The sequence below is a fragment of the Mytilus californianus genome, unplaced genomic scaffold, assembly GCF_021869535.1.
Source record: "Mytilus californianus isolate M0D057914Y unplaced genomic scaffold, xbMytCali1.0.p SCAF_15, whole genome shotgun sequence".
NCBI lineage: Eukaryota > Metazoa > Mollusca > Bivalvia > Mytilida > Mytilidae > Mytilus > Mytilus californianus.
Window position 1 is genome coordinate 7228566 of NW_026262637.1, and position 25528 is coordinate 7254093.

General features: G+C 33.2%; 1 protein-coding gene across 1 annotated transcript; it reads left to right on the top strand.

The window, feature by feature from the left end:
* Nucleotides 1–1796: 1796 nt before the first annotated feature.
* Nucleotides 1797–3978, top strand: LOC127725302 (uncharacterized). Its single transcript, XM_052232228.1, has one exon. The coding sequence runs from the start codon at nt 1949–1951 to the stop codon at nt 3920–3922; it is 1974 nt and encodes a 657-aa protein (XP_052088188.1). The 5' UTR covers nt 1797–1948; the 3' UTR covers nt 3923–3978.
* Nucleotides 3979–25528: the final 21550 nt, after the last annotated feature.

Genomic DNA, 25528 nt, shown 5'->3' on the forward strand with positions numbered 1-25528 from the left:
CCCACTGCTTCATAACTACAAAAAAAAAACCAATTAGTTCTTAAGATCTACATTTTGCTAGCTTACCGTAATGCAAATATACATTTACATACAATGATATCATGACACAAATTATCAATGTAAAATTTGATAATAATCAATAATGACAAAAAAATCATCCGTAAATAAGAATTAGATAAAACAAAAACCACCTCTTTATGATGTTTGTCATCCTCACAATTAAATGTTGCATCCCCAGGCTTGTTTCTCATTTATTTTCTTTTTTCTTTTAAAAGCACATTTAGTTGGCCTATTAAAATCTATATAAGCCGAGTAGTAATTTTTCAATCCTGGGTTGAACATCTTGATGATCGGGTTGTTGTCTCTTTGACACATTCCCCATTTCCATTCTCAATTTTAATTCATTGCAATAGATACAACACGAACAGCAAAACAGAATAGCCTCACAATGCGTCACATCTTATCTATTAGAGTAGTCTACAAAAAAAATTTTAATCTACACTCAAAGTTATTCGTTCATTGTGTGTTAATATACGTTTTTTGATTGAGTTAAGCCTTCCAATTGATATTTTGTAGTGTGTCTTTCTATGTTGTGATGTTATACTATTGTTTCAGAAAAAGGGAGAAGGTTTGGTACCATTAAAACGTTTAATCCCGCTGCAAATGTTTGCACCTGTCCTAAGTCAGGAATCTGATGTACAGTAGATGTCGTCTGTTTATGTAGTTCATACGTGTTTCTCGTTTCTCGTTTTTATATAGATTAGACCGTTGGTTTTCCCGTTTGAATGGTTTTACACTAGACATTTTTGGGGCCCTTTATAGCTTGCTGTTCGGTGTGAGCCAATGCTCCGTGTTGAAGGCCGTACCTTGACCTATAATGGTTTACTTTTATAAATTGTTACTTGGATGGAGAGTTGTCTCATTGGCACTCATACCACATCTTCCTATATCTATTTTTGGGTGGCATGGTCGAAATATTTCTGATGAATAAGAAGTGTGGAACTATAGTTCATCGAAAGGATGCCCAATATATAAATAAAACCCAATACTGGCAATAATCAAATAAATTAACTTGGTAAAAAAACTTCGAGAAATGATTTTTTGTCCATGTGGTCGCCATGTGCTTCTGTATTTCATTCAGTCAGCATATCCTACCGTAGTGTATAATCGGTCATATTGTCAATTCGTTCGCTTTTTTTGGTTGTATTTATCTCGTGAATAAACTCCGCTCTGACGTCACTTTTCACATTTCACAGCGTACAAGTATCAGATTCACTTGAAATCAACTCGCTTAAAAAAAATGAGATTCCTAAAGGTATGTATGATTAAAAATAAATAATTATTTCATAAAAGTGCCATTTTCCTTAACCTCTTTTGAAAACAATTATCAACAGGTCTAAAATCGTATTTATAGTGAGAAACAAACCCAGTCCCGGCATCCACCTTTTTGTTTACATATTTTTCCAGGTCAGAACTCATATCCGTTTCCTGTAAGGCCAACCAAATTGTTTTTTACGTCTTTTCAATATAGCAAGCACCTTACATTATTTTATTAATTTTACGGGAAAATATGTCAAACTGAGACGAGAACATCACAAATTACAACCAAAAAAAATGGTGGAATGTGCATATTAAAACTAACAATAAAATACTTGAAATAGGAAACATCAGCTTGTAAAACGTAAATACAAGGTAGATAATATTTCAAAAAACAAAAATAATTGCATTAAGAACAATTTCTTTAGTTTTATAAAGTAAATTTGACCTAGATACATATCAAATTTTTTACTGAATTTTTCTTCTTTCTGTTTTTTAAACACAAATGGGTCAGTATAATTAATAACTTTTTGTATTATATTTGTAGATCAATCAAGTTCATCAACCAGGGGGGAAAGCCAAATACAGGACCTATTCTCCAACTGCATTAACACGTGCATATTCAGCAATAATGGTTGATAAACTATCTATCCGTAGAGCTTCAAAGTCTTATGGTGTACCATTTCAAACTCTTAGGGATAGGGTAACTGGAAATGTAGATCCTGAGTGTTGTACAATGGGCAGTGCACCTTTTTTTACATTAGATGAAGAAAGCCGGTTGGTGATACATTTGAAGGAAATGGCTCAACTTGGATATGGATATAACCGACAGGAAGTTGTGGATATAGCAACTGACTATGCAGTAATGCTTGACAAGAAAACTAAAATTGATAAACCTCTAACTCTTACCTGGTTCTACGGAATGCTTGGAAGATGGCCAGATCTCAAAGTTGTAAAACCAAGGGCATTGGAAGTTGCTAGAGCAAAAGCTGCCAACAAGGAGAACATTACGAAATACTTCAATGAACTCGAGAAAGCCCTACTTAAATATGATCTAATGGACAAACCCCATTTGATTTATAATGTTGATGAGAAGGGTGTAACCATCAACCACAATCCATCAAAGGTAGTGTCAGGAGTGGAGACATCATCACAGGAGGTTACATCTGGAAAGGGTGACACTGTGACTATCTTGGGGTGTGGAAATGCAATTGGCAATGCATTACCCCCTTACTTTGTCTTCCCAGGACAGAGAATGAATGATCAGTTGCTAGAGGGGTCTACACCAGGAACAGTTGGCACTGTCTCTAAGACGGGTTGGTCTAATTCAGAACTATTCATGGATTTCCTCAGCAATCATTTCAAGAAATTTGTTCCAGGTAATGGGCATGTGATGTTATTGTTAGATGGACATAAATCTCATGTTGCTGTTAGCACAATTGAATGGGCAAGGCGTCATAACATTGTTATACAGTTACTTCCAGCACACACCAGCCATCTTTTGCAACCGTTGGATGTAGGTTGTTATGGTCCTCTGCAAAATATATACAACAGCCTTTGTCACAGAACTATCAGAACAAAACAATGTGCACTAACTCGTTATGATGTTTGTAGCATGGCATGCAAAGCTTACGGAAATGCCTTATCAGCCAGTAATTTGCAGTCAGCTTTTAGAAAAACAGGAATTTATCCGTTCACAAAAGACATTATCAATGACTTACCACTGACACCATCAGAGGCATTTATAAGTGACATTGAAAACCATCATGAGAACACTGTACTAGAGACTGTAGAAGCTGTTAACAGTGCGGTAGTTGTGAGAGAGAATGAGAATGACAGTGTGGTGAGTGAAAGAGAGGAAGTTGAGAGTAATAAGGAGAATGTGGGTGTTCTGAGGGAAGGAGAGATTGGTTTGGAGGTAGCTAGGAGTGTTGTGAGTGATAGAGAGGAAGTTGAGAGTGACAAGGAGAATGAAAGTGTTGTGAGTGTGAGTGGTAGAATGATAGATGTAGTTGGAAGAGATGAAGGGAGTAAGAGTGATTTTTTTGTAAAGAAGGTAGTGGCAATGAAAAGAGTAAAAGGGGAGAAAAAAAAGAAGAGGAATGTGTTAAGCAGGGTTATTAATGGAAAGACTGTGACGGAGGATGATGTGTTAGAGAGGGTAAAAGAGCATGTGAGTAAGAATCCTGGGAAGAAAGCAAGTGATAGTAGTGTGAATAAAAGCTGTGCAAAAAGTAGTAAGAAAGGCCAGAATGGATCTGTGGGGTGTAAGAGGAAGAGAGAGCAAGAGAAGAAAAAAATTGTAAAATGTAGCAAGAGTGATTCACAGAAGCCAGGAACGAGTGGAGTGGGTAAATGTGTAAGTGATTGGGCAATAGACAGTGAGAGTGAGAGTGAGTCTGAAATAAGAGAGGATGAAAAGTGCTGTGTATGTAAGAAGTTTGTTCCAGAGCAGGTGAGACAGAGTAGTAGTTTGATATTTACTAAGTGGGCACAATGTGAGAAGTGTGAGAGGTGGGTGCATCTTATTTATTGTACAAAAGTGAGAGTTATTAGAAGGGGTGACAGTTTCATGTGTGTGTTTTGTGAGAAAGGTGTAGAGTAATTGGTAAATAAAAATAAAAATCATTTTCTGATTCATTATTGTACTTATTTAACAAAGAAATTGCATTTTGATTTTAATGCCAAAAAATCACCACTGGTGAACTCTCTCAAAATTTCCATTAATTTCGATTTTCATGGTAATAAATGATGTTCCCGGTTAAATCAATTCCCAATTCATTAAAAACAGTTTCAAAGAACTATCGTACAAATAAATAATATAATTGCCTTAGCCTAAAAAAATCACCTAATTGACAATAGAGCAATTTGATAGGGTATAACGATTCAATGCATCACGTGGTTTTGACGCCATTGGAATTTGAACGTAAACAAACCGGGTCAGCTGCTCCAGTATGGAACAACATCGTGCATTCAGTGACTGAGAAACAATTATGAGTAACCAAGCTTGACAATACACAGTAATAAAAAAAACAAAGCAAAGTCTACAGAAAAATAAAATAAAAAATGTCCTTAAGTGCACGACTTACCACCATTGCGGGATACGTTAAAAAGTAATTCATAATTGACGTCCCTTTATGACGAAACACCCTCTCTTGAAAACCACCAAATATAACTTCAAAGGTTTAAATAATTCTAAATACTTCCTGACAATATTAAAAAAATTTAAGTTCTTTTGGTTTTATATCTTAGCTGAATTGTCTTCTGCCTTCCTCCTTGGATCCAAAATTGAAAAGGGCTCGTGACGTCAGATTTCAAGGTTCAGTAACCACCAATGAGATTCGGTATACTTAAACTCACTAATAACCAAACAAAACATATATAGTACAGCGCACCGTAATAACTGAATTTACGTACAGGACTTAAATTCTAATAATTAAAATTTGTGTCAGTAGTGAAGAAATACCTACTAACTCTTTCGAAGCACCCGATTTCAATCCCACATTTAAAGAAAGACCTACTCACTTTTTCGGAGCACCTGATTCACTCCCACTTGTGAAAAAAGACCTACTAACTCTTTCGGAGCACCTGATTTCACAGCCACTTGTTAGTACGATTATAATTGTTAGATATTCATATTTCTGTCATATATTTTGGCTAACTATATTGTTTATCTTTTGTCAGTTTATTCTCTGTAAGAGATACAAGTAATTTCAGAACGACAAAGTCCATTATATGCGATTTGTGGGAGTTCATAACAGGAGCGAGGAATTCAATATTTATCATATCTGAGGAATTAGGATATGGTATCCTCATATTGTCACTAATATGTGTCAGTTATTTTCTGTTCTGACGTCTGTGAATTATTATTATTATTATTATTATTATTATTATTCGTTTATTTTCTATCTAAAATATTCACGCGCAATTTACTGAGAATGCAATAGGTAAAGTTATATTGGTTCTCCACAATGAATTTGATAACTCGACAATATGAAAATTGAACTAAAAGCATTATTTCTAAGTCGCCCATCTGTCTCTTTTTCTTAATGAAATCTAAATTAAAATATGAAGAAGAAATGTTAGTCATTGTTTTATACTTGATTTTAAGTTCAACTGGCACATATTAGTAATATAACACCATCAATATGTTTTCCAATATATACCGTAATGAATACTATAATGGATTGTTCATAGAGGAAATGCTTAACCAATCGACAAATCTGGTCTTATGAGCTCGTTAACAATGCAAACTTAATCTCTATCAGTACTGCTCAAAACCAAATCTTCAAAGGAGGGCATATCGCCAAAGGGACCTAAACTGAATAGCCAAAGTTATCTAAGGGGAATTTAAAAACAAAATGTATGTTCTGAATGCTGTCAATGATGTCAAAGGGGGAAATCATAGTAGAACAAACGAAACCACGGTCAAAGGAAAAAAGGTGAGAAGGATGGTCATTTTAAAGATTTATCTTAAGGAGTGTTATTGTTTTCATAAGTGGGTGAATTCAATAAGGAAAGGACTAGTATTGAGTATTAAAACGTATGCGTAATATATAAAAAAGAATTTTCCACATTTTACGTGTATAAAGCGAATACTAGTATTGCTAAGGCCAACATTTTTCATCGTGTGCATTATCTAAAATAACAACGAGAATTATTTAACGTAGAAACGTGAATGATCTAACATAAAAGACGTGAATAATATCTAACACAAAAACGTATATTATCAGAATATAAATACGTGAATAATCTGAATATAAAAACATGAAGAATCGTTATGATTTTATGCTTTTTTTCAGGTATATTGTTTGAGATGAAATGATTTTCAAACAACATGTTAAATCATTTCGTTTGCCGCCAACTGATATCTGTGTGATCATTAATCAGACCATTAGTATCTATAGTATACCTCAAGAAAATAAAATACATAGCTATACTCTCTACTTAAAAATGAAAATATCATGATAAGTCACAAGCAACGCTTCATTATACCACTGAATTTTCTGTCTGAAAATATCTGAAAATTGACCCAATGAGTGAATATGACTACATGTTTTAAAAATCCGTTCTGATCTTTTCAATTATTAGTTTCCGGTAAAACAAAGTTTACCAATCTGTATCTGCATGTGTACATCGAAGATACCAATTCTGGTTTTTACTCGACGGAATGGAAGCTCATTGTAACGAAATTTGAAATAGTGTTAACTCAATGACGAGCTTCCAAATTGACGTCAAAGATACACGTGTAAACTATCCAAATTGACGTCAAAGATACACGTGTAAACCATCCATTGGAACTAGAGTATATGTCTTGTCAATTTTGATTTGCATTAGTTGTACTTATAATTTATTATAAAGATAAAAATAATGTCATTTGTGGAAAATAGAACATCAACGTGTCTAAAGGAATTTTCTATTTGTTATAAATATCTAAGCATTTATTATCAAAGGAAACAATTTGATGTGAAGTGGCAATTAAGGCACCTTATAAATATTTTTAGAGAGAAAAGTTAATGACTACGTTCTAACGGTCCTTTTGAAATGAATCTGTACCGAAATAAAGAATGACAGGTTGAAAACATTTTGTATTTATCTGTTCTCTTTTTACCAAGATCATACAGAAACGTTTTATTTATTAAACTCAATGGGTTTTTTAAAGTGCCTGATAATGTTTTACTGCGAAAATATGATGATCATAGCATATCATTGTAATCTAAGATATCATAGCTCATTTACAAATGATCATGGGGGTAATTATTGAAAATTAGAGAACTCCAATGCGTCTAGAAATTAATCCTCTCATGTTATGAAAAGAACCAGGTTTGTAATAATTGTGTTTAGCTGCTCATTTTGTGTTGTATTCTCAACGTGTCTTTTATTTAAAATTGTCGGTCATGCCATTTCAAGCTATTCTCTAAAAGTGACACAACAAATAACATTGAAAACTCGGAAACAGTCAGTTCTAAAATAATTGGTGACGCAAATGACAGCACTGAAAACCAAGAAACAGTCAGTTCCAAAATAATGGACAACACAAACAATAACATTGAATACACGGAGATGGGCAGTTCCAAAATAATTGACGACACAACGAACAACATTGAAAACCGGGAATCAGTCAGTCCCAAAATAATTGACGACAAAACCAACAACACAGAAAACTCGGAAACAGTCAGTTTCAAAATAATTGACGACAAAACTAACAACATTAAAAACTCGGGGATAGCCAGTTTGAACATAAATGACGATACAACAAATAACATAGAGAGATAGACAGTTTAACGATAATTGACGATATATGCAACAACATTTAAAACCCCAGAAATTATATGTGCGAAAATGAATAACAACACAACCAATACCATTGAAAACCAGGAGATAGTCAGTTCAACGATTGTTTTTGACAAAACCAACGACATCGAACACCGAGAGTAAGTCAGATCGGCGATAATTGGATAATTTGACAGAACTAACAACATCGAACACCGAGAGTAAGTCAGATCGGCGATAATTGGATAATTTGACAGAACCAACAACATCAAACACCGAGAGTAAATCAGATCGGCGATAATTGATTGGATAATTTTACAGAACCAACAACATCGAACACCGAGAGTAAGTCAGATCGGCGATAATTGGATGATTTGGAGACATTGACGTTGAACAAAGTCGTCACGGTCTCCAAACATATTGCAGAAATATTGCATAGTTATTCATGTGATATTTTTTCAATATATTATTTCATGGCGTATACATCAATAAAATCTTATACGATAGCTGTACAATAACGATAGTTTTATCGTTCAAATTGAAATCCAGAATGAAAATAACCCAGACGCATACTACCATAAAACAGAGGATTAATTCAAAGAGAAATAATTATTTCAGTTTCATTTCAGAAATGTAAATATTTGGTGTATAATAAAATTCTATCCCATTATATAATTATTTGAATTAGCGAACATTACTTCCGAGGTACAATTTGTTTCACAGCATGCGTTTAATTTCTGACTACAAAAATGTAAAGATGGTGCCTCAATGAAAAATGGATTATGTAGAATGCCTTCATTAGATGATCTAAATTGGTTCAGTTTGTTTAATGCATAGTTCCGTCTCAGACGATTAATTAAATCACAATTCAATTGATCGTATTGACCGTTTTGTCATTTATAATTTGTATTCATTTCCTATCTCACTATTTTGATAAATTGACCTAAGTTTGTTGTAGGTGTAAGCTTTGAAAGTCAATTTCATATAACTTTTTTTCTTTATGAATAAAGAAGATCATGATTGTTTTTTCAATTTTCGATAAAACCAACAGATATCATACTTAGAGGAATCGAGTTGAGCATACTATACTGACTCTCCTAGATTGAATTGAGTTCAGCATACTATACCGACACTCCTAGATTGAATAGGAGTGAACATTCAATACTGACTCTCCTAGATTGAATCGAGGTGTGCATACTATACCAACACTCCTATATTGAATCGAGTTGAGCATACTATACTGACTCTCCTAGATTGAATCGAGTTGAGCATTCAATACCAACACTCCTAGATTGAATCGAGTTGAGCATACTATACCGACACTCCTAGATTGAGTCGAGGTGAGCATACAATACTGACACTCCTAGAATGAATCGAGTTGAGCATACTATACTGACACTCCTAGATTGAATCGAGTTGTGCATATTATAATGACTCTTCTAGATTGAATTGAGTTGAGCATACTATACTGACACTCCTAGATTGGATCGAGTTGAGTATACTATACTACACTCCTAGATTGAGTCGAGTTGAGCATTTAATACTGACAATTTAATATTGATTCGGATTGAGCCTATTATACTGACACTCTAATATTGAATCGAGTTGAGTATACTATACTTTACTGACACTCCTATATTGAATCGAATTGAGTTTGCTATCCTGACACTCCTAGATTGAGTCGAGTTGAGCATTTAATACTGACACTCTAATAATGAATCAAGTTGAGTATACTATACTGACTCTCCAAGATTGAATCGAGTTGCGCGTTTAATACTGACACTCCAAGATTGAATCGAGTTGAGCATACTATACTGACACTCCAAGATTACATAAGTTTATCCCCAGATTTTGATGGAGTATCCGATGATTACGTTTTCTGTTTTCTTTTCTAGTTTAAGGACTTATATTTTGTCCATCATGTAATCTTTCTTTACTAGGCTTATGCTCTTGTTAAGTGTATTGCAAATGTAGCAGGATATCCTTTCGGAGCATGTCGAAATACTACCGGCTTTAATTAGAATTATTGATGTCGATTTGCCCAACCACTTCTCTGTACTCAACAAACATATCTATTTGTGCTTGTCATTTTTGTTGCTTTCAACTTTTCTCGTTCGAGGTTTGTTATAGCCACGATTACAATTTTGTTTCCCGTTTAATCAAATCTCGGAAAGCTTCTATTCACCTTAAATCAAATAGAACGATAAACGGAACAAAGACAGACACGAACACAAGTTATTAGAGTATGTATATATAAGTGAGTGAAACCCTATATATTTATTATGCAAGATCGTCCGGGTTTCACCTGGTAAAAAATAAAAATAACTCGTTATGAATATTATGCGATCGAAGCACTTTTTATGGTTTACTTTTATCAGGCACGCTCAAAGCTAAATAGTTGTAACGGTAATCGAAGCCATGTCCACTTGAACTCTCAATTTCTCTTTGTGATCGATATCCTGGCAACTAGATCGCCTGAATGTCCTTGTAGGCGGTGCCATGACCACTATATCGCCCGTTATCTCCCTGTGATTGATATCCTGGCCACTATATCGGCCGATTTCCCCCTGTGGTAAATATATTATTTTAATACCAAGTAGAAAGCAATAGACTTTCGATCTCTAACATCACTGAAGAGACATTAATTGTCGAAATCCGGATATGGTGTAAAAAAATTAGCACCTCATGTTGTGGTTTATCATCTTTTCCGCAAGTCTATTGTTTTCTACTTGGTATTAAAATAATATAAAGATCCATTTTGTTACACTTTGTGATCAATTTATTTGGCAATCGTCAATGGCAGTCAGGAGGGTTTAAGAACATCAGTTGTTCGACCTGTTAGTCAAATGCGTTTTGTTAAAATATATTTTTTCACTCTTTTGGTCTTTTGGAAAATGTTGTTTGTGCTGTATTTAGACCCCTCTACAACGAAATTGGTTACATGCACATGTATAAAAATTGCGGTTTTTATCCAATGCAATCATAGGTTTGAACGTTGTTTTCAATTTAGACTTGTTTATATTTATTTCGTTTGGGCTTGTATTATATATTCCCTCCGGTTGATATAATCCGTTCATCCTATTTTGACTCTTTAAAATTCAAGAGTCTATCCTAAATTGAGGTAAATTAAATGGCCTTCCAAATACTTTCGATCTCTAACATCACTGAAGAGACATTAATTGTCGAAATCCGGATATGGTGTAAAAAAATTAGCACCTCATGTTGTGGTTTATCATCTTTTCCGCAAGTCTATTGTTTTCTACTTGGTATTAAAATAATATAGAGATCCATTTTGTTACACTTTGTGATCAATTTATTTGGCAATCGTCAATGGCAGTCAGGGGGGTTTAAGAACATCAGTTATTCGACCTGTTAGTCAAATGCGTTTTGTTAAAATATATTTTTTCACTCTTTTGGTCTTTTGGAAAATGTTGTTGTTAGTGTGTGGGTTAATTCATTATTTCATCTTTTGCTTTCAATTAATGTCATACGCATTCTAGATATAATTCTATAAATCAACCCTGACTTTTCCCTCCAACGCTCATGCACTAGACAAAGGATGTCGTTATCTATAATAATCCTGTGTTTGTCGGTTGGTGTGTTTGTTAGGTCATTAATAATTGTCAAAGATTGTCATTAAAATTAAGTCTAGTGCATTTGTTATATACAAAATCTATAACACAGAACAGTAATCCTACAAGTAATTAACGACCGTTCAATTCTGTGTATACCATTTATTTTCCTATCAATATGATTGTATATCCGTACCAATCCATGCATTGTAAAAGGAACTTATCTCTCATACAAAATCATTGGTACAATCATTAACTGTGTTGGAAGTCATAGGTTAATACATTCTTCACTAATCAAGACGATTCTGGAATAAATTTTATAACAAAGATAGAGTGAGTCATCGATCATCATTCAGACAAGAATACCACCGATATATAGAAGTAGCACAAAGAACTGGACAACAACTGACAGGGATTTTATATGGAGTATGAATTAAACTAAGTAAATAACTAAGTTGCACGCAAAACTCAATTTTTAAATAGGAAAACGTCATGATAAATAAAGAAATCGCTTATTTAAAGCAAACCTTTTGTGGATTTAAGAAAACTAATGTGTTGAACATTTGAATAGTAATTTATAAAATCAGTAAAATACTTATGGTAATTGAAAGAACACGCAATGCATTATCCATACAATTAGTTTCAATTTCTTTGCAAATGAGTAGACCGAAAACTTATTTGATAGAGTTCGTGTGTTTCATGCTATTGGGAAGACGTTTCTGTGAATCATGACAGCGTCTTAGTTCTTAAACTAACTATGTACATTTTCACTCTGTCGAAAATTTCTAGCGCCGTCTATTGACCATCTGCTATTATTACACATACAGATATCTTCATGTTCCTGGGGTTGATACCTAGGTATGACATTTGAATATTATGGAAGATGATACACTGAGTTCAATATATCGTAATTTGTTGAGTTATTAATCACCAAACAATCATAACTGAGGTTACAGAATTAAGAGCAATGTTGCTTGGTATGTACTTGGTGGTTTTACCGGTTGAAAAAAGTGTTTCAATCAAAAGCTATGGTTTAATATAAAACAAAGGAGTTGTGGTATGACTGCCAATGAAATTACTAGCCGTGAAAACTAATGGACAAATATGTAAACAATTACCCCTCACCGCACGGCATTTAGAATTGAATAAAACCCATACCGTATATAAGCTATAAAAGGCCCCGGTATGGCAAAATGCAAATATTTAAAAACAAAACCTGGTTACTCTGATATTAAGACTACAACAACGAAATAAAACAACCATGTCAGACAACAACCAACGATAACCGCTGGATTGCAGGTTCCAGGCTTGGGAAAGGCACTCAAAAAATTTGGCGGGATTTAACATAGTTTGAATGCTGAACCCTCCCATTTATCTAAGATATTGGTATAATAACACAACATTAAAACAAACTGTAATAGATGGTAAGGTCTTAACTCAGCAGGTCAATATATAGTGCACAAACAAATAACATGAAGACAAAAGACACAAAAAGCCGATCTGGGAGTACTTGCTTTTATTGAAAGCTATGTAAAGCCATATTTTAACTAATAGAATAACCTTTTTTCCCCAAGAGTATTTGTCTCCGACGAATCGAGCGTAAAGACGTCATGAGTAGATTGCGAAAAGTATGACCAATTTAAATGCCAAAATACAGAAGCATCTACAGAATGTAAGATAGTTAGTGTCAGTACCTGGATAGCAATATTTGTTTAGTTGTGACCTTAAACTGTTAACAATGAATCAAAATAAAATTATGAACTAAATGTTGCATCCCAATAAATCATTGATACATACCAGGAGACATTATCCCTGTCAAAAAACCCCTATCTTACTCGCTTTGAAATTCATATAATTGGATTATTTACATTCCCCATATTTTTATTTGTATTTGAGCTTCTGATATTTGTATACTGCCTTCATTTTTCTAATGTAAACTGTTTCAAAAAAATTGGGCAATAAAAACTTTCAAGAATTTCTTAGATTTATAAGCACTTGATATTTGACTGTGCAATTAATCTGACTTATCTATAAGATATTAATGGTCTATATGTGAGTGTAAGTAAAACAAGTCATTAGTAAATGGTTAGTGTTAAAGTATCTGGTGTGTATTCTACCTTAAATAGAAATTAACAACATAAAAAAATCGGTAAAAAGACTTTATCGTTCCTCATTAGGAACCAACCAAAATAAATTGAAGTGAGAAACTAATAGAAATACGAAAATTTGAATTTACTGACGAAAAATGAATTTCTACTTGTAAGCTTCCAAAAAGTAACACAGTCATATTTTAGAGACATTGTCTTAGATAAAGACATAGGGTTAATAAGGTAGTCTTTATCTAAAAATATTTGATAGAAAGGAATCAAAATTTTGTGTGACAGTTTAATTGACACATATGATACGAATGTATATTAAATGACATTTTGAATTTATAAGAAAATTACAAATCCGATAAAAAAGAATCTTTACGATACCGGACATATTTTTCAAATTGTCCGTTTATAAATTTATAAATTATTAAGAAACTAAGGTTCCAAGTCCACCTTGATTTGGCTATTATCATGAGGCCCCTTTTGGTCATATAGGTCTCCACGTGTTTCGGTTGTTTTACCTCTTTGGAGCATAAATATTTGGTTTGGGCGTTCCTGATGAAGGTAAATCCAGAAAAACGCATTAAATCTAAAAAAGTGTTATTTTCATTTTTTTATAATTTAAAACACCAGATTCGCGTTTTGTATACTCAAGACTCTTTAGAGTAAACAATAAAACAGTTGGAAGAGCAATGGTTATAACGTTTAAATATCGATAAGATATACAGGAAATGACCGTATGAATAATATTTCATGTTGGCAGAGGACCACTGACTACTGGGTATGTCATATTTTCTATTATCGTACTCAGACTCAATAATCAACCAATCAAAATACTGGATTTACTTTTTCGAGCACAAATTTGATACTCCGATTACTGATTAAAGAAAATTGTTTAGACACAAAGTTGCATTTTCACAGAAATTTCTTTCGAAAAACACTAAAATTAAAAAAAGATGATAATAATTGTTTTGTATTCTTTTATTCAACGAAATTCCAATATTTGTTTTTAAAATTCTTTGTTTAATGACAGAACTATTGCGAATTTTCCATCTTTTATAATGTATGCGAATTCACAAAAAAAAAGTAAAAAAATGATCAGGTTGATATAAATACTGATAAACACGGTAACATATTAATTGATATCTTAACATTCGTTCAATAGAAGACAGAAAAAAGTATAACACTTCGACTACTAGTCCTACTATAGCTACTACTACCATAATGTTTAGCAACCAAAAAGTGGCAAAGTTATGGAAATATTTTATATATCTAAAATGATTTCCATATGTTTGAAAAGCATATTTCATTAAACAATACCCATATATTCATGCTAGTACCGAAGTACTGGCCTTTTAATACACCGAGACACTTTCACGCCACTAGCAGATGTATTGAACCAGTTTTATTAATAAAAAAACGGTACCAAGGTTACTGTCCCAGATGCGCATTTCGATAATTAGTGTTTTTATCATCTTAGCATAGTGTTGGCTGCTCATTAATCGTTTGTAAATGCTTGAAAATAAATCATTGAAAATAATGCCGGCTTGTCATTGTTTAGTATAAAATATTCATTTGCAGTTGCTTTCTAATTGAATGCTCGCAGGTACGGGAAATATTAATACCGATATATAATCTCATTCAACCTGTTGTACCACAGAACTCTGAATAACCAGTAAGAGTTATAACATGTTGATTATTTTAAAGGATTATAAATTTATTTAGGATGAATAAAGCAAACACATGCATCATTATTATGTCATCTGCGGAAATAAGGTTAATTGCATCAATTAATTGGAACCGGATTGCAATCTATTTGTAAAATGATTAAAAGTTGCCTGTCTTCAAACGGAAAACTGATAGGCACTAGAAAAATCTTGAAAATTAATAGTTTAATCTTTAGTGCATTAATTTGACACTGCTTTAATTTTTGTAGACCATTTATAACAAATTGAATTAAATAAGCACATATGAGTTAATTTTTGACACTTTCTAAGTTCAGATTTTTGCTATCTTTTACGATTTAATACTGAGTTTAGTTTCTGCAATTTGAAAAGTGTGTAAGTTTTGACATTTTATGATTCTTCATTAATAGAATGATTGATTCATTGAAGGCTGCTTGACAGCAAACAGCAAATACTGCATGCATGTTCACGATGATTACATTTTGATATGATTCTTTGTATTGGACGGACATGCAAATTCGGATTATTAACAAGTTTGCTCATACGATAACAACTCCGTTGTGTTATATGTCTGTGATATATGTTTACACAGATTTAGTTGCTGGATCCTAATTATTGTCACATTAACTTTATCATGTATGTTCGGGGTTCTCACCTAATTTTGTCTATAAAGCGGAACTATAAACAACTGTCATACAAGTGGAAGGTTTATCTAGCTATAAAACCAGGTTTAACCCACCATTTCCTTCAGAAAATGACTATATCAAGTCAGAAATATGGCAGTTGCTTTTCACGTGTTCCGTTAATTGAAAGCATTTGATTTTGTCATGAACTTCCCCTTTTTGAATTTGCCTTAGAGTTTGGTATTTTTGTTATAATCGTTTTGACTTGGTATAACTGCTGGTAGTCCTATCTCCTACCCTCCTGTGGATCAGGTTTCCACATTACAATTTAAGCAATGTCAAATGTTTTATTCAGCTGAATTACCGCTAAGAACATATCATATACATTCCGTTACTAGAGTTGGGTAGGTATTGTAATGTTTTCAACAATTCTTACATAAGAGTCTATTTGATTTCTTGATTTTGTTCTTGGATATGTATTTAAATTTCCATGTAAATTATTTGTTATCAAGAAATAAAAGAAAGCCTAAAAAAAACCTTAAGAATCTCTTCAAACATATCTACCAAACACTAAAAATGAAACATTTTGAAGGTCACGAGGTTGCTGGTTTTCAGTTATCGATAATGCATCAAAAGGATGCATATTTTGCAATGCTTTCATTAATCCTTAAGGAGGTGAGATTTACAAGCAGAAATAGATATAGAATATTCATTGATGAATCCTCATTACAATAATACCAATGTCTCATCATAAGGAACTTTCCATCTTGAATTTTCGGTATTTTTGTTATCTTACTTTTTACTAAATCTGAAAAATCTGTATTTGAAGGGTCTGCGTTTAGACATTGGTATATCTTTTGTTTTTGAAACAGTTTATCTCTTTTGATATTCAATGTGAAGTCAAATTACAGAAAACTGGAAAAAAAGAGAAAAACAAAAACAAGAGGTTAATGCAACTTAAAAAAAAACAAACAAAAAGGACAGATTTCCAAATTGTTTTTCGTTATGTTTTGTTTAGGGGAATTGAGTTTTGTTTATGGTATTCTTCAATGAGGTATTGACTACTATGCTTTTGATCAGCTGTACTAGAACTGTGTTAAGTATTTATTGACGCACTGATTCAATAAAAAATTAACATGTCAACACCTTCAATGATTTCGGTCTTATACAAGAACACAATCTTACATATTCCAATTAGGAGTATTAATTAGAATCCGTTATAATAAATGTTTTTCTGACATCAAAGTATAGACATCTTTTAGGTGGGATCTTGAATTTTGATACCAGATTCGAGTAAATTTTATTCCAGGAGATTTCAATCAAAGGAGTTGATGAATGGACATGTCATTCAATCACATGAAAATGTACCGTCAGATGTGAAAGTAATTAGAGAGTCTAATGAGGCTAGTTCATCACATTGAGTTATGATGAATATTCTAATGATAATTATCAATACTGTTTTATATGGTCATATGTGTTATCATTTTACACTGTGTCTTGTTTAAATCAATCAGGTGAAAGTTTATGTATGGTACTTTGTGTAAGAAGACCTCGTCATGCAGGTCAATTGCAATAAGATGTTCATTGATTAAGGCATCACTTGAACAAACGTTTTGAACATTGTGTCTGTGTGCAATGATATACTATTAGCGCAATCCATGTAAATTGTAATTAGTGCTAATGATTTATTTCCCAACATATATGAAAACGCTTTTTATTTGTGTTTCCCTTCTTATCTTTACAGAAAATAGTGCAGAGTTTTTCAATTTTCTTTCATATAAGTGTAAATATCAATTGAAAAATATGGAATGAACTGCATTGAAAAGAGCGACAGAAGAATTTAGAAAAACAGAATATTGACAATAAAACAATGACAGGTTTATAGAAATGCAAATAATAGAAACATTTCATACCTATAAACCACTTAACGGAATAAACTTCAAACTTGATTCACTCATGCGAATATGTCTATCAGCATTTGTAAAACACTAACTAAAGACTTGTTAGAAATGGCGGTTGTAAAACTGACAGAAATTCAGATTAGATTAGATGAAATTTTTGGCAGTACTGATAATTTTTCTGTTACATTGTCGGTTTTCTTTTAATACAGTTTTCATACTATACAAAAAACTGTTGGCGGGGAGGGTTTTGATGCGAACTAGGAATGTAATCTGTGGTCTGTGTATATACACACAGTACATATTTCATGAAAGGATAAATCCGCTCAAACTTTGCTCCACGAGATAACAAGTTATGGTTTGTGGTATGTGCCATATATAACAAATCTGTAGTCATCAGCGGAACAAACCTTTCTTATACTTATATATAATGTAAAAATGTTTTCAAACTATTATTGTAAAAATGCTTAGTAAAACAAATATTCACCAAAGACCTAATAGGAATAAAACAGTTTTACGCCCAACAAAGCATGAACAGAGGCGTCTTATCTATCCAATCAAAACCATAATATAGGTTAACATTTTTCTTTCTTTCTTTCCTACTGTTTCTTATGATATAAAGTTTATATTCGTTATTCACATATATATTTTTACTTATCCGTCCACCTACAATTCGTGAGTATTTTCCACATATAAGTTATCAATGCTTCCTTAAAAATAACTAGTAATCACGTCTGTACAGAAATTAATTTCCGTATGTTACGATTTATTGTATGTTTATTGAGAAAAGCATCGGGAACGGTCATTATTATACCGTCATTAACGAACTGTGAAATGTTCATTTAGTGTTTATTGCTACGATAAACCACAATGTCTGTTTGAATTACATAAAACGCAAAATGTTATTATCTTCTGTCTCTTAATAAATATTTACCAGTCGTGAATAGCGAAGATTTATGATAATATTATTTTTATTCAACTAGCAAGTAGTTATTCTGTAAAAGTCCACAGTGTCAGTTTTTCAAAAGAAAATAAGTTATCTGTCCGCTTAATAACGAATTATTTTACCAGTAAAGAATAAAAATTAAATAAGGTAAATTCAATTTTGTTTAAAGTCGGCACATGTAAACCCAATAGACTGATTTTTTTTTGAAAGATATGAAATTAAAATCTTGACAAGATTTTAATGAAAAAATATAGTTTACTATACGGTTTTGGTTTTGCTAATTGTTAAAGGCCGTATGGTGATCTATAGTTGTTAACTTCTACGTCATTTGGTCTATGTTCAATAGTTGCCTCATTGGAAATCATACCACAACTTCTTATTTTTATATAGCCTTACAAAAAATGACCTTAACAATTGTTTTAACATGAGGTAACATGTTCTGAAATAATTTGTTATCATTGGAAACGTTATTCACTCGTCCAATTTGAACGTTTGGAATAGTTGCAAAGCTTTCATGAGTATTGTTCCTAATTTTAACACAAAACTAAGAACCACCATTAACCAAGGACAAATGCAATATACATGATTAGCATGAACGAATTAGCCTGTAAACCAATAATCGCATAGAGTTTTTGATTTCATAATTGTAACATTAAACAAGACTGCTTTCGAATTTATGTGTACAAATAAATGTTATAATAAGTAGACCCCCTAATTGCACCTGTGCTAGTTCCCCATTCATATATGATCCGGCTGGCCACTTATTACTAGTGACCTAAATATTGTCAATAACACTTCTCTGCGAAATGTGTTATCCAAAGGCCCGAAATATCGTGAGCCTAAATCCCTCAATTGGAAACACAACCTCAAAATACTGATGGATTCAGTCGAGGATTATGCTAGGCAATGGATTAAACGCGTGAAGACGTAGATACTCTTTCCAAATGGATTAAGGATATGAGGTCGTTGATAAAAATCAGAATTCAAAGCTGAATGGTTTTATGAATACCTATGGTACATCAATCTTTAAAGACCTAAATGTTGCAAAACACTTACCCAACCTCCATGACAAATATGTTGTTGTCCCCGCAGATAAAACTTCAAACAGCATCGTTTGTGTGTGTAAACTACATTACATAAACTGCTTGATAAATGAATTAGGTATTGACAATTCACTTGGAATTCAACATATACCACCACGACACTTACCAAGGAGGAAATCCTGGATAATCATATGTCTGTTTTATGTTCTTCTGGAATTTCAACCAAAGATGAAGAATTGGACTTCCTTCAATGTATTGGATAAATAAACTACATAAGTGTCCTTACCAACAAAGTTATATTGCTGGGTCTTCCAAGTGCTCCACGAAACCTGTTTCTAAATTATGAACATCAATTTTATCAGCAATCAAAGACGGGCTTCAAAGTAATTGCGAAACTACATATTCTAGAGGTGGCGTGAATCAGATGTGGATACTAAAAACTTCAATAGATCTTTTAGAGTATATACAATCTAAGACTCTCTCATCTACACTTTACACAAGTATTCCTCATTCAAAACTAAAAGACAAATTGAAAGATTTGGTTCTGCTTTGTTTCATAAAAAAGAACGGCCTGCGTAGATTCAAATTTCGTACCTTGTAAAAAATCACTCTGATTCAAACAAAAAATTCTCTGAAACTGACATTATCAAGATGCTTGATTTCTTGATTGACCACATATTTGTTACGTTTGGAGGACATATTTTTCAACACACAATCGGCTTTTCCATGGGAACCAACAGTGCTCCTCTTCTTGCCGACCTGTTCCTTTATTCATATGAGGGTGACTTCATACAGGAACGTCTTATGGAGAAAGAAAAGAAGTTAGCAGTATCCTTTAAGTTCACTTTCCGCTATATAGATGATGTTTTCTCACTAAATAATTTAGTATTTGGTGACTATGTTGAACACATCTATCCCATCGAGCTTGAGATAAATGTTACAACAGATACAGTTAAGTCTGCCTAATATCTTGACTTACATTTAACAATTGACACTGATGGTCGGTTGAAAACAGAACTTTACGACACAATAGATGATTTCAGCTTCCCAATTGTGACCCTTCAATTTCTATGTAGCAACATTCCAGCAGCGCCTGCATACGGAGTATATATATCCCCCAGTTGATACGATATTCCCGGGCTTGTATATCCCACCGTATAGCGGGTTACTTCGTGGGTTGTTTATTTTCGCTTATTTTGGCGGATAAAGGATAATCGCGAAAATAAATTCCGCTAAAATTTATGCATACGTACGATACTTTCTAATAGCTGGAGCATTTTGTAAACGATGTATTTTTCCGATCGTCGGCTCAATAACGGTTTATGTTTGTTTTAACAACATAAATGCCAAAGGGCTTTATACGTAGTATTACATATATTTTATAAAATGGCTAATAGGTATTAATTAGTTTATTAGTGTCAGATATTTACCCATATCAATTAGTGTCAAATTATATTTAAGAGTTGCAAGTCACTCTTGGTTATTTTAAAACTAATTAGTACATCAAAGGTCCGATCAATTTAGTAACTAATCAACCGTAATATTTACAAAAAATGTGTACATCTGTATTCTATTGATTAACTGTATCAATATATAATCAATAAATAAGACGTCATTCCGGCAAAACAATCATTTAACGATAAAAATAGACACTTGTATATCAATTTTTACAACTTTTTAGCTACAACCATTTCAGTATCCGCCATAATATTTAATTGGTATTTAAGAATCCACCAAAATAAAAACCGCCAAAATTTTTCGTATACTTTGTTACCCCTAAATCGCGAAATTTTACACCCGCGAAAAAAACCCACTATACGGTATCATGATTTCCTTGATAGAGGGTTGCTGCTCACAAAGAAGCTATTAAACCAAGAGTTCTAAGTGGCGAAGTTGAAATCATTCCTTCGTAAATTTTACGGACGCCATCACGAGTTGGTTAACCGTTATGGAATATCCGTTTCTCAGATGACAACGGATATGTTCCAATTGTCGTAACTACAATCCCGTCCCCTTTTCCACGTATGTGACCTACGGAATTAGACTTATCACCGGGTTTGTACTAACATGAGCAACATGATGGGTGCCACATGTGGAGCAGGATTTGCTTACCCTTCCGGAGCACCTAAAATCAACCCCGGTTTTTGGTGGGGTTCGTGTTGCTCAGTTTTTGGTTTTCTATGTTGTGTTTTGTGTACGGTTGTTTGTCTGTTTGTCTTTGTTTTTTTTAGTCATGGCGTTGTCAGTTTATTTTCGACTTATGAGTTTGAATGTCCCTTTGGTATCCTTCGTCTCTCTTTTGATATAACATCAAGAATCTTTAATGTGACACAACCAAGTGATGATTGGCTTTATACATGTGCCTACAGAGTAATAAATCATCAAAGATACCAGGCTAATTATTTAGTACAGAGTAATAGTACATTTCAAACCATAAGGCATGATTCCTACTTTGATTTTTTGGTCTACATTTTGTTTTAATGCTTACAAGATATAATACGTACGACACGTGTGTCTTGAATCACTTTATAATGTTTTGATAGTTCATAAGGTACGATATTGTAAAACATTTTAGAAAGACAAAAATGAAGCGTTTTATAGAAAGGAAATCAAAAGATTCTTATAGAACAGTTTAAACGTTTATCGTTTGTATAGTATCATCGAATCGAGGACAGATGGCTTAATAGTCCACCAACAGCGGTGTTTTATATCATTTAGATCCCTAGACTCTTTTCTCATGCTTACTTAATTTGTACCATACCTTCACAGACACATTTGATATCTGCTTACTCTTTTGGAGCACCAGAGATCATCCCCGGTTTTTGGTGGGGTTCGTGTTCTTTGTTATGTTTTGTAGACTGTGGTTCATCTTTTGGTTGTTTTTCGTTTTTATTTCTTTTTCCATGGCATTGTCAGTTCGTTTTTGACTTAAAAGTTTGACTGTCCATTTAGTATATATGTCATCTCTCCTTCAATAATAAGACCAAAGCCATATTTTCGGAACCCAAATATAACTAAATGTACTTGGTCATTCATAAACATCAATTGTACAAATAATGCGTATCATATTTGCCGCCAAAATCTGACTGGTCCTACATTATTTATTATGTATGACAAAAACGTTCCAATAATATAACTACATACTTTACCATACACCGTAACAATGGCAAATAAGATATCTTAACACTGACATTCCTTATACTTCTAATATTGTTCTCACTTATGTATTCATTGAATATATTTCACTACTTTGTAGATCCTGAGTTTGATTCTGAAGCCATAGAAAAATTACGAGTAATAAAAAGGCAAGTATGCAACTGGTACATATTTACAATTTAACGGTTATTAGTATAATTATAAACGTTGCTACTCATTATGAGCGAGCGGTTTTTCTTTTCATTTGATTGGTTTATTTAAATGATTTTGGTTTCAGTTTTGTCCTTAATATGCTAGATATTCTTATTTTCATTTTACTTATACACCTGCGTTTATTCTCTTTTTGAATAATTTCAAAAAGGTTGTAATACATTCTTTTTGAAACTGATTAAAACGTATTGTTAATGTTCCTATTGTATGTAATTCTGTTTATTTTGCTACAGTTCGAATGTCACCTTTCAAAACGATATGTTCTTTATAATTTAAACAGACGATAACGTACGCTGTCCTGTTGAAATTTAAAGTGCATGGTCTGGTGCCTTAAAATGGTAGTTGCTAAAATGGTCGAAATACATACAAATTTATACGAATGTCTTAAAGAATAGTCATCGTAACTTTCAGTTATATGGTTTGTAATCCGTCATGCATTTAAGTAACTATTCGAAGAGCTTGAATATTAGATACTCCAATGATTTCGTTATATTATTGATGTGATGGTATTTCATATTTTAGCGGAAAATGTTTTCGATCCCTCAGATGTTCTTTCTCATTTTTTCAACGTTTTAAATTAAAGATGGCTCTTCAAATTTCAGTTGTCTTAGTTTTCACACAATCATTTTCAACTGTAAAATGCTTACAAAACGGAAATTTAACAAACAATGACCGATCGTATTTTTTTAAATTGCATTTTGGCAAAATATGAAATGTAAAGATTATATTGGTTGTAGATAAGAGCTCTATAACACCTAAAGTTGAAATTAGACTTGATATCTGTTTATGTTTATGTGACTAGGTTGACACCTCAGCTGTTGGACAGTTAGTCTCTGAGTGTACTATCAACCTAGTGACCAATAAGCATATGCTGATATTATCCAGTTGATACGTTTTATTTAATTTTATTGTCAAGTTTCGATATTTCGTAGTTGTACCGAAACTAGGGTTTTGACTCATTCCGACAAAGCTGACCATGTTTCCATTGGTTCCAAAGGTTTCATTGTGTATTGTGTCCCATGCATTTTGTCTACAGTTTACTTCATCACTGTTACTGAAACTGACATTATCAAGATGCTTGATTTCTTGATTGACAACATATTTGTTACGTTTGGAGGACGTGTTTTTCAACAGACTGTCGGAATTCCAATGGGAACCAATTGTGCCCCTCTTCTTGCCGACTTGTTTCTTTATTATTATGAGGCTGACTTCATACAGGAACTTCTTAGGAAGAAAGATAAGAAGTTAGCAATATCCCTTAACTCTACGTTCCGCTATATAAATGATTTTCTCTCACTAAATACTACAAAATTTGGTGACTATGTTGAACGAATCTATCCCATCGAACTAGAGATAAAGGATACTACAGATACAGTTAAGTCTGCCTCATATCTTGACTTACATCTAAAAATTGACAATGAGGGTCGGTTGAAAACAAAACTTTACGACAAAAGAGATGATTTCAGCTTCCCAATTGTGAACTTTCCATTTCTATGTAGCAACATTCCAGCAGCGCCTGCATACGGAGTATATATCTCCCAATTGATACGATATTCCCGGGCTTGTGTTTCCTATCATGATTTCCTTGATAGAGGATTGCTGCTCACAAGGAAGCTGTTAAACCAAGAGTTCCAAATTTTACGAACGCCATCACGAGTTGGTTGACCGTTATGGAATAACCGATTCACAGATGATATCGGATATGTTCCTTATGTCGTAACTACAATACCCTCCCTTTTCACGAATGTGACTCGACTTACCGAATTAGACTATTTACCGGATTAATAATAACATAAGCAACACGACGGGTGCCACATGTGGAGCAGAATCTGCTTACCCTTCCGAAGCACCTGAGATCACCCCAGTTTTTGGTGGGGTTCGTGTTGCTTAGTCTTTGGTTTTCTATGTTGTGTCATCTGTACTATTATTTGTCTGTTTGTCTTTTTATTTTTAGCCATGGCGTTGTCAGTTTGTTTTCGATCTATGAGTTTGACTGTCGCTCTGGTATCTTTCGTCCCTCTTTTACTGTTAAAATACCTGTCAAATTTTGAACTGGATAATCTATGAGCATCAAGCAAAAGTCCCTTTAACTCGATATTGCTATTGTAAATATAGTGTAAATCCCTGCTCTCTGAATTAATTGTTTTTTCGTTGTTTTATTTTACCCTAGTAAAATCTTTTTTCGTCCGTTTGCTCCTATCAAAGTTAATGTATACTGTATATGGTCTGGAACATGTAAGTATTTGCACCATACGCGTATGGTCATGACCATATGCGGATATACTCAAATGGTCCGACCATACGCGTATGGTCCGGTTAATAAGACCATTGAACGATGAAAAGTTACTTTTACTGTAAATAACTTAAGGTATCATTATGACCCTTCAAGGCGACAATAACTACAAGTCTCTAAAAATCGTTTTCGATTTCTCATTACGAAACACAATATGTAAATTGACTCTTGTAGAGGCAAAATAACAGATACATCGAAATTTATAAAATATGTCAAATATACAGGAATTCAGTTAGTAACTTGTGCCTTTTAAGGTTCGGAGAACCCGCTGTGTGCTCCTGCGAAGGAAGTAAGAATATATTCGAAAAATATCTATATGGTCTAAATACTCGTATCGTCCATCCTGTTAATAACCAAATGAGTATATACTCAAATGGTCCGGAACAAAATTTATCACGTATAGCAGACCAATATTTCAT

Coding starts and splice junctions, on each gene's coding strand:
- LOC127725302 (XM_052232228.1), top strand. CDS start 1,949: ATGGTTGATAAACTATCTATCCGTAGAGCTTCAAAGTCTTATGGTGTA.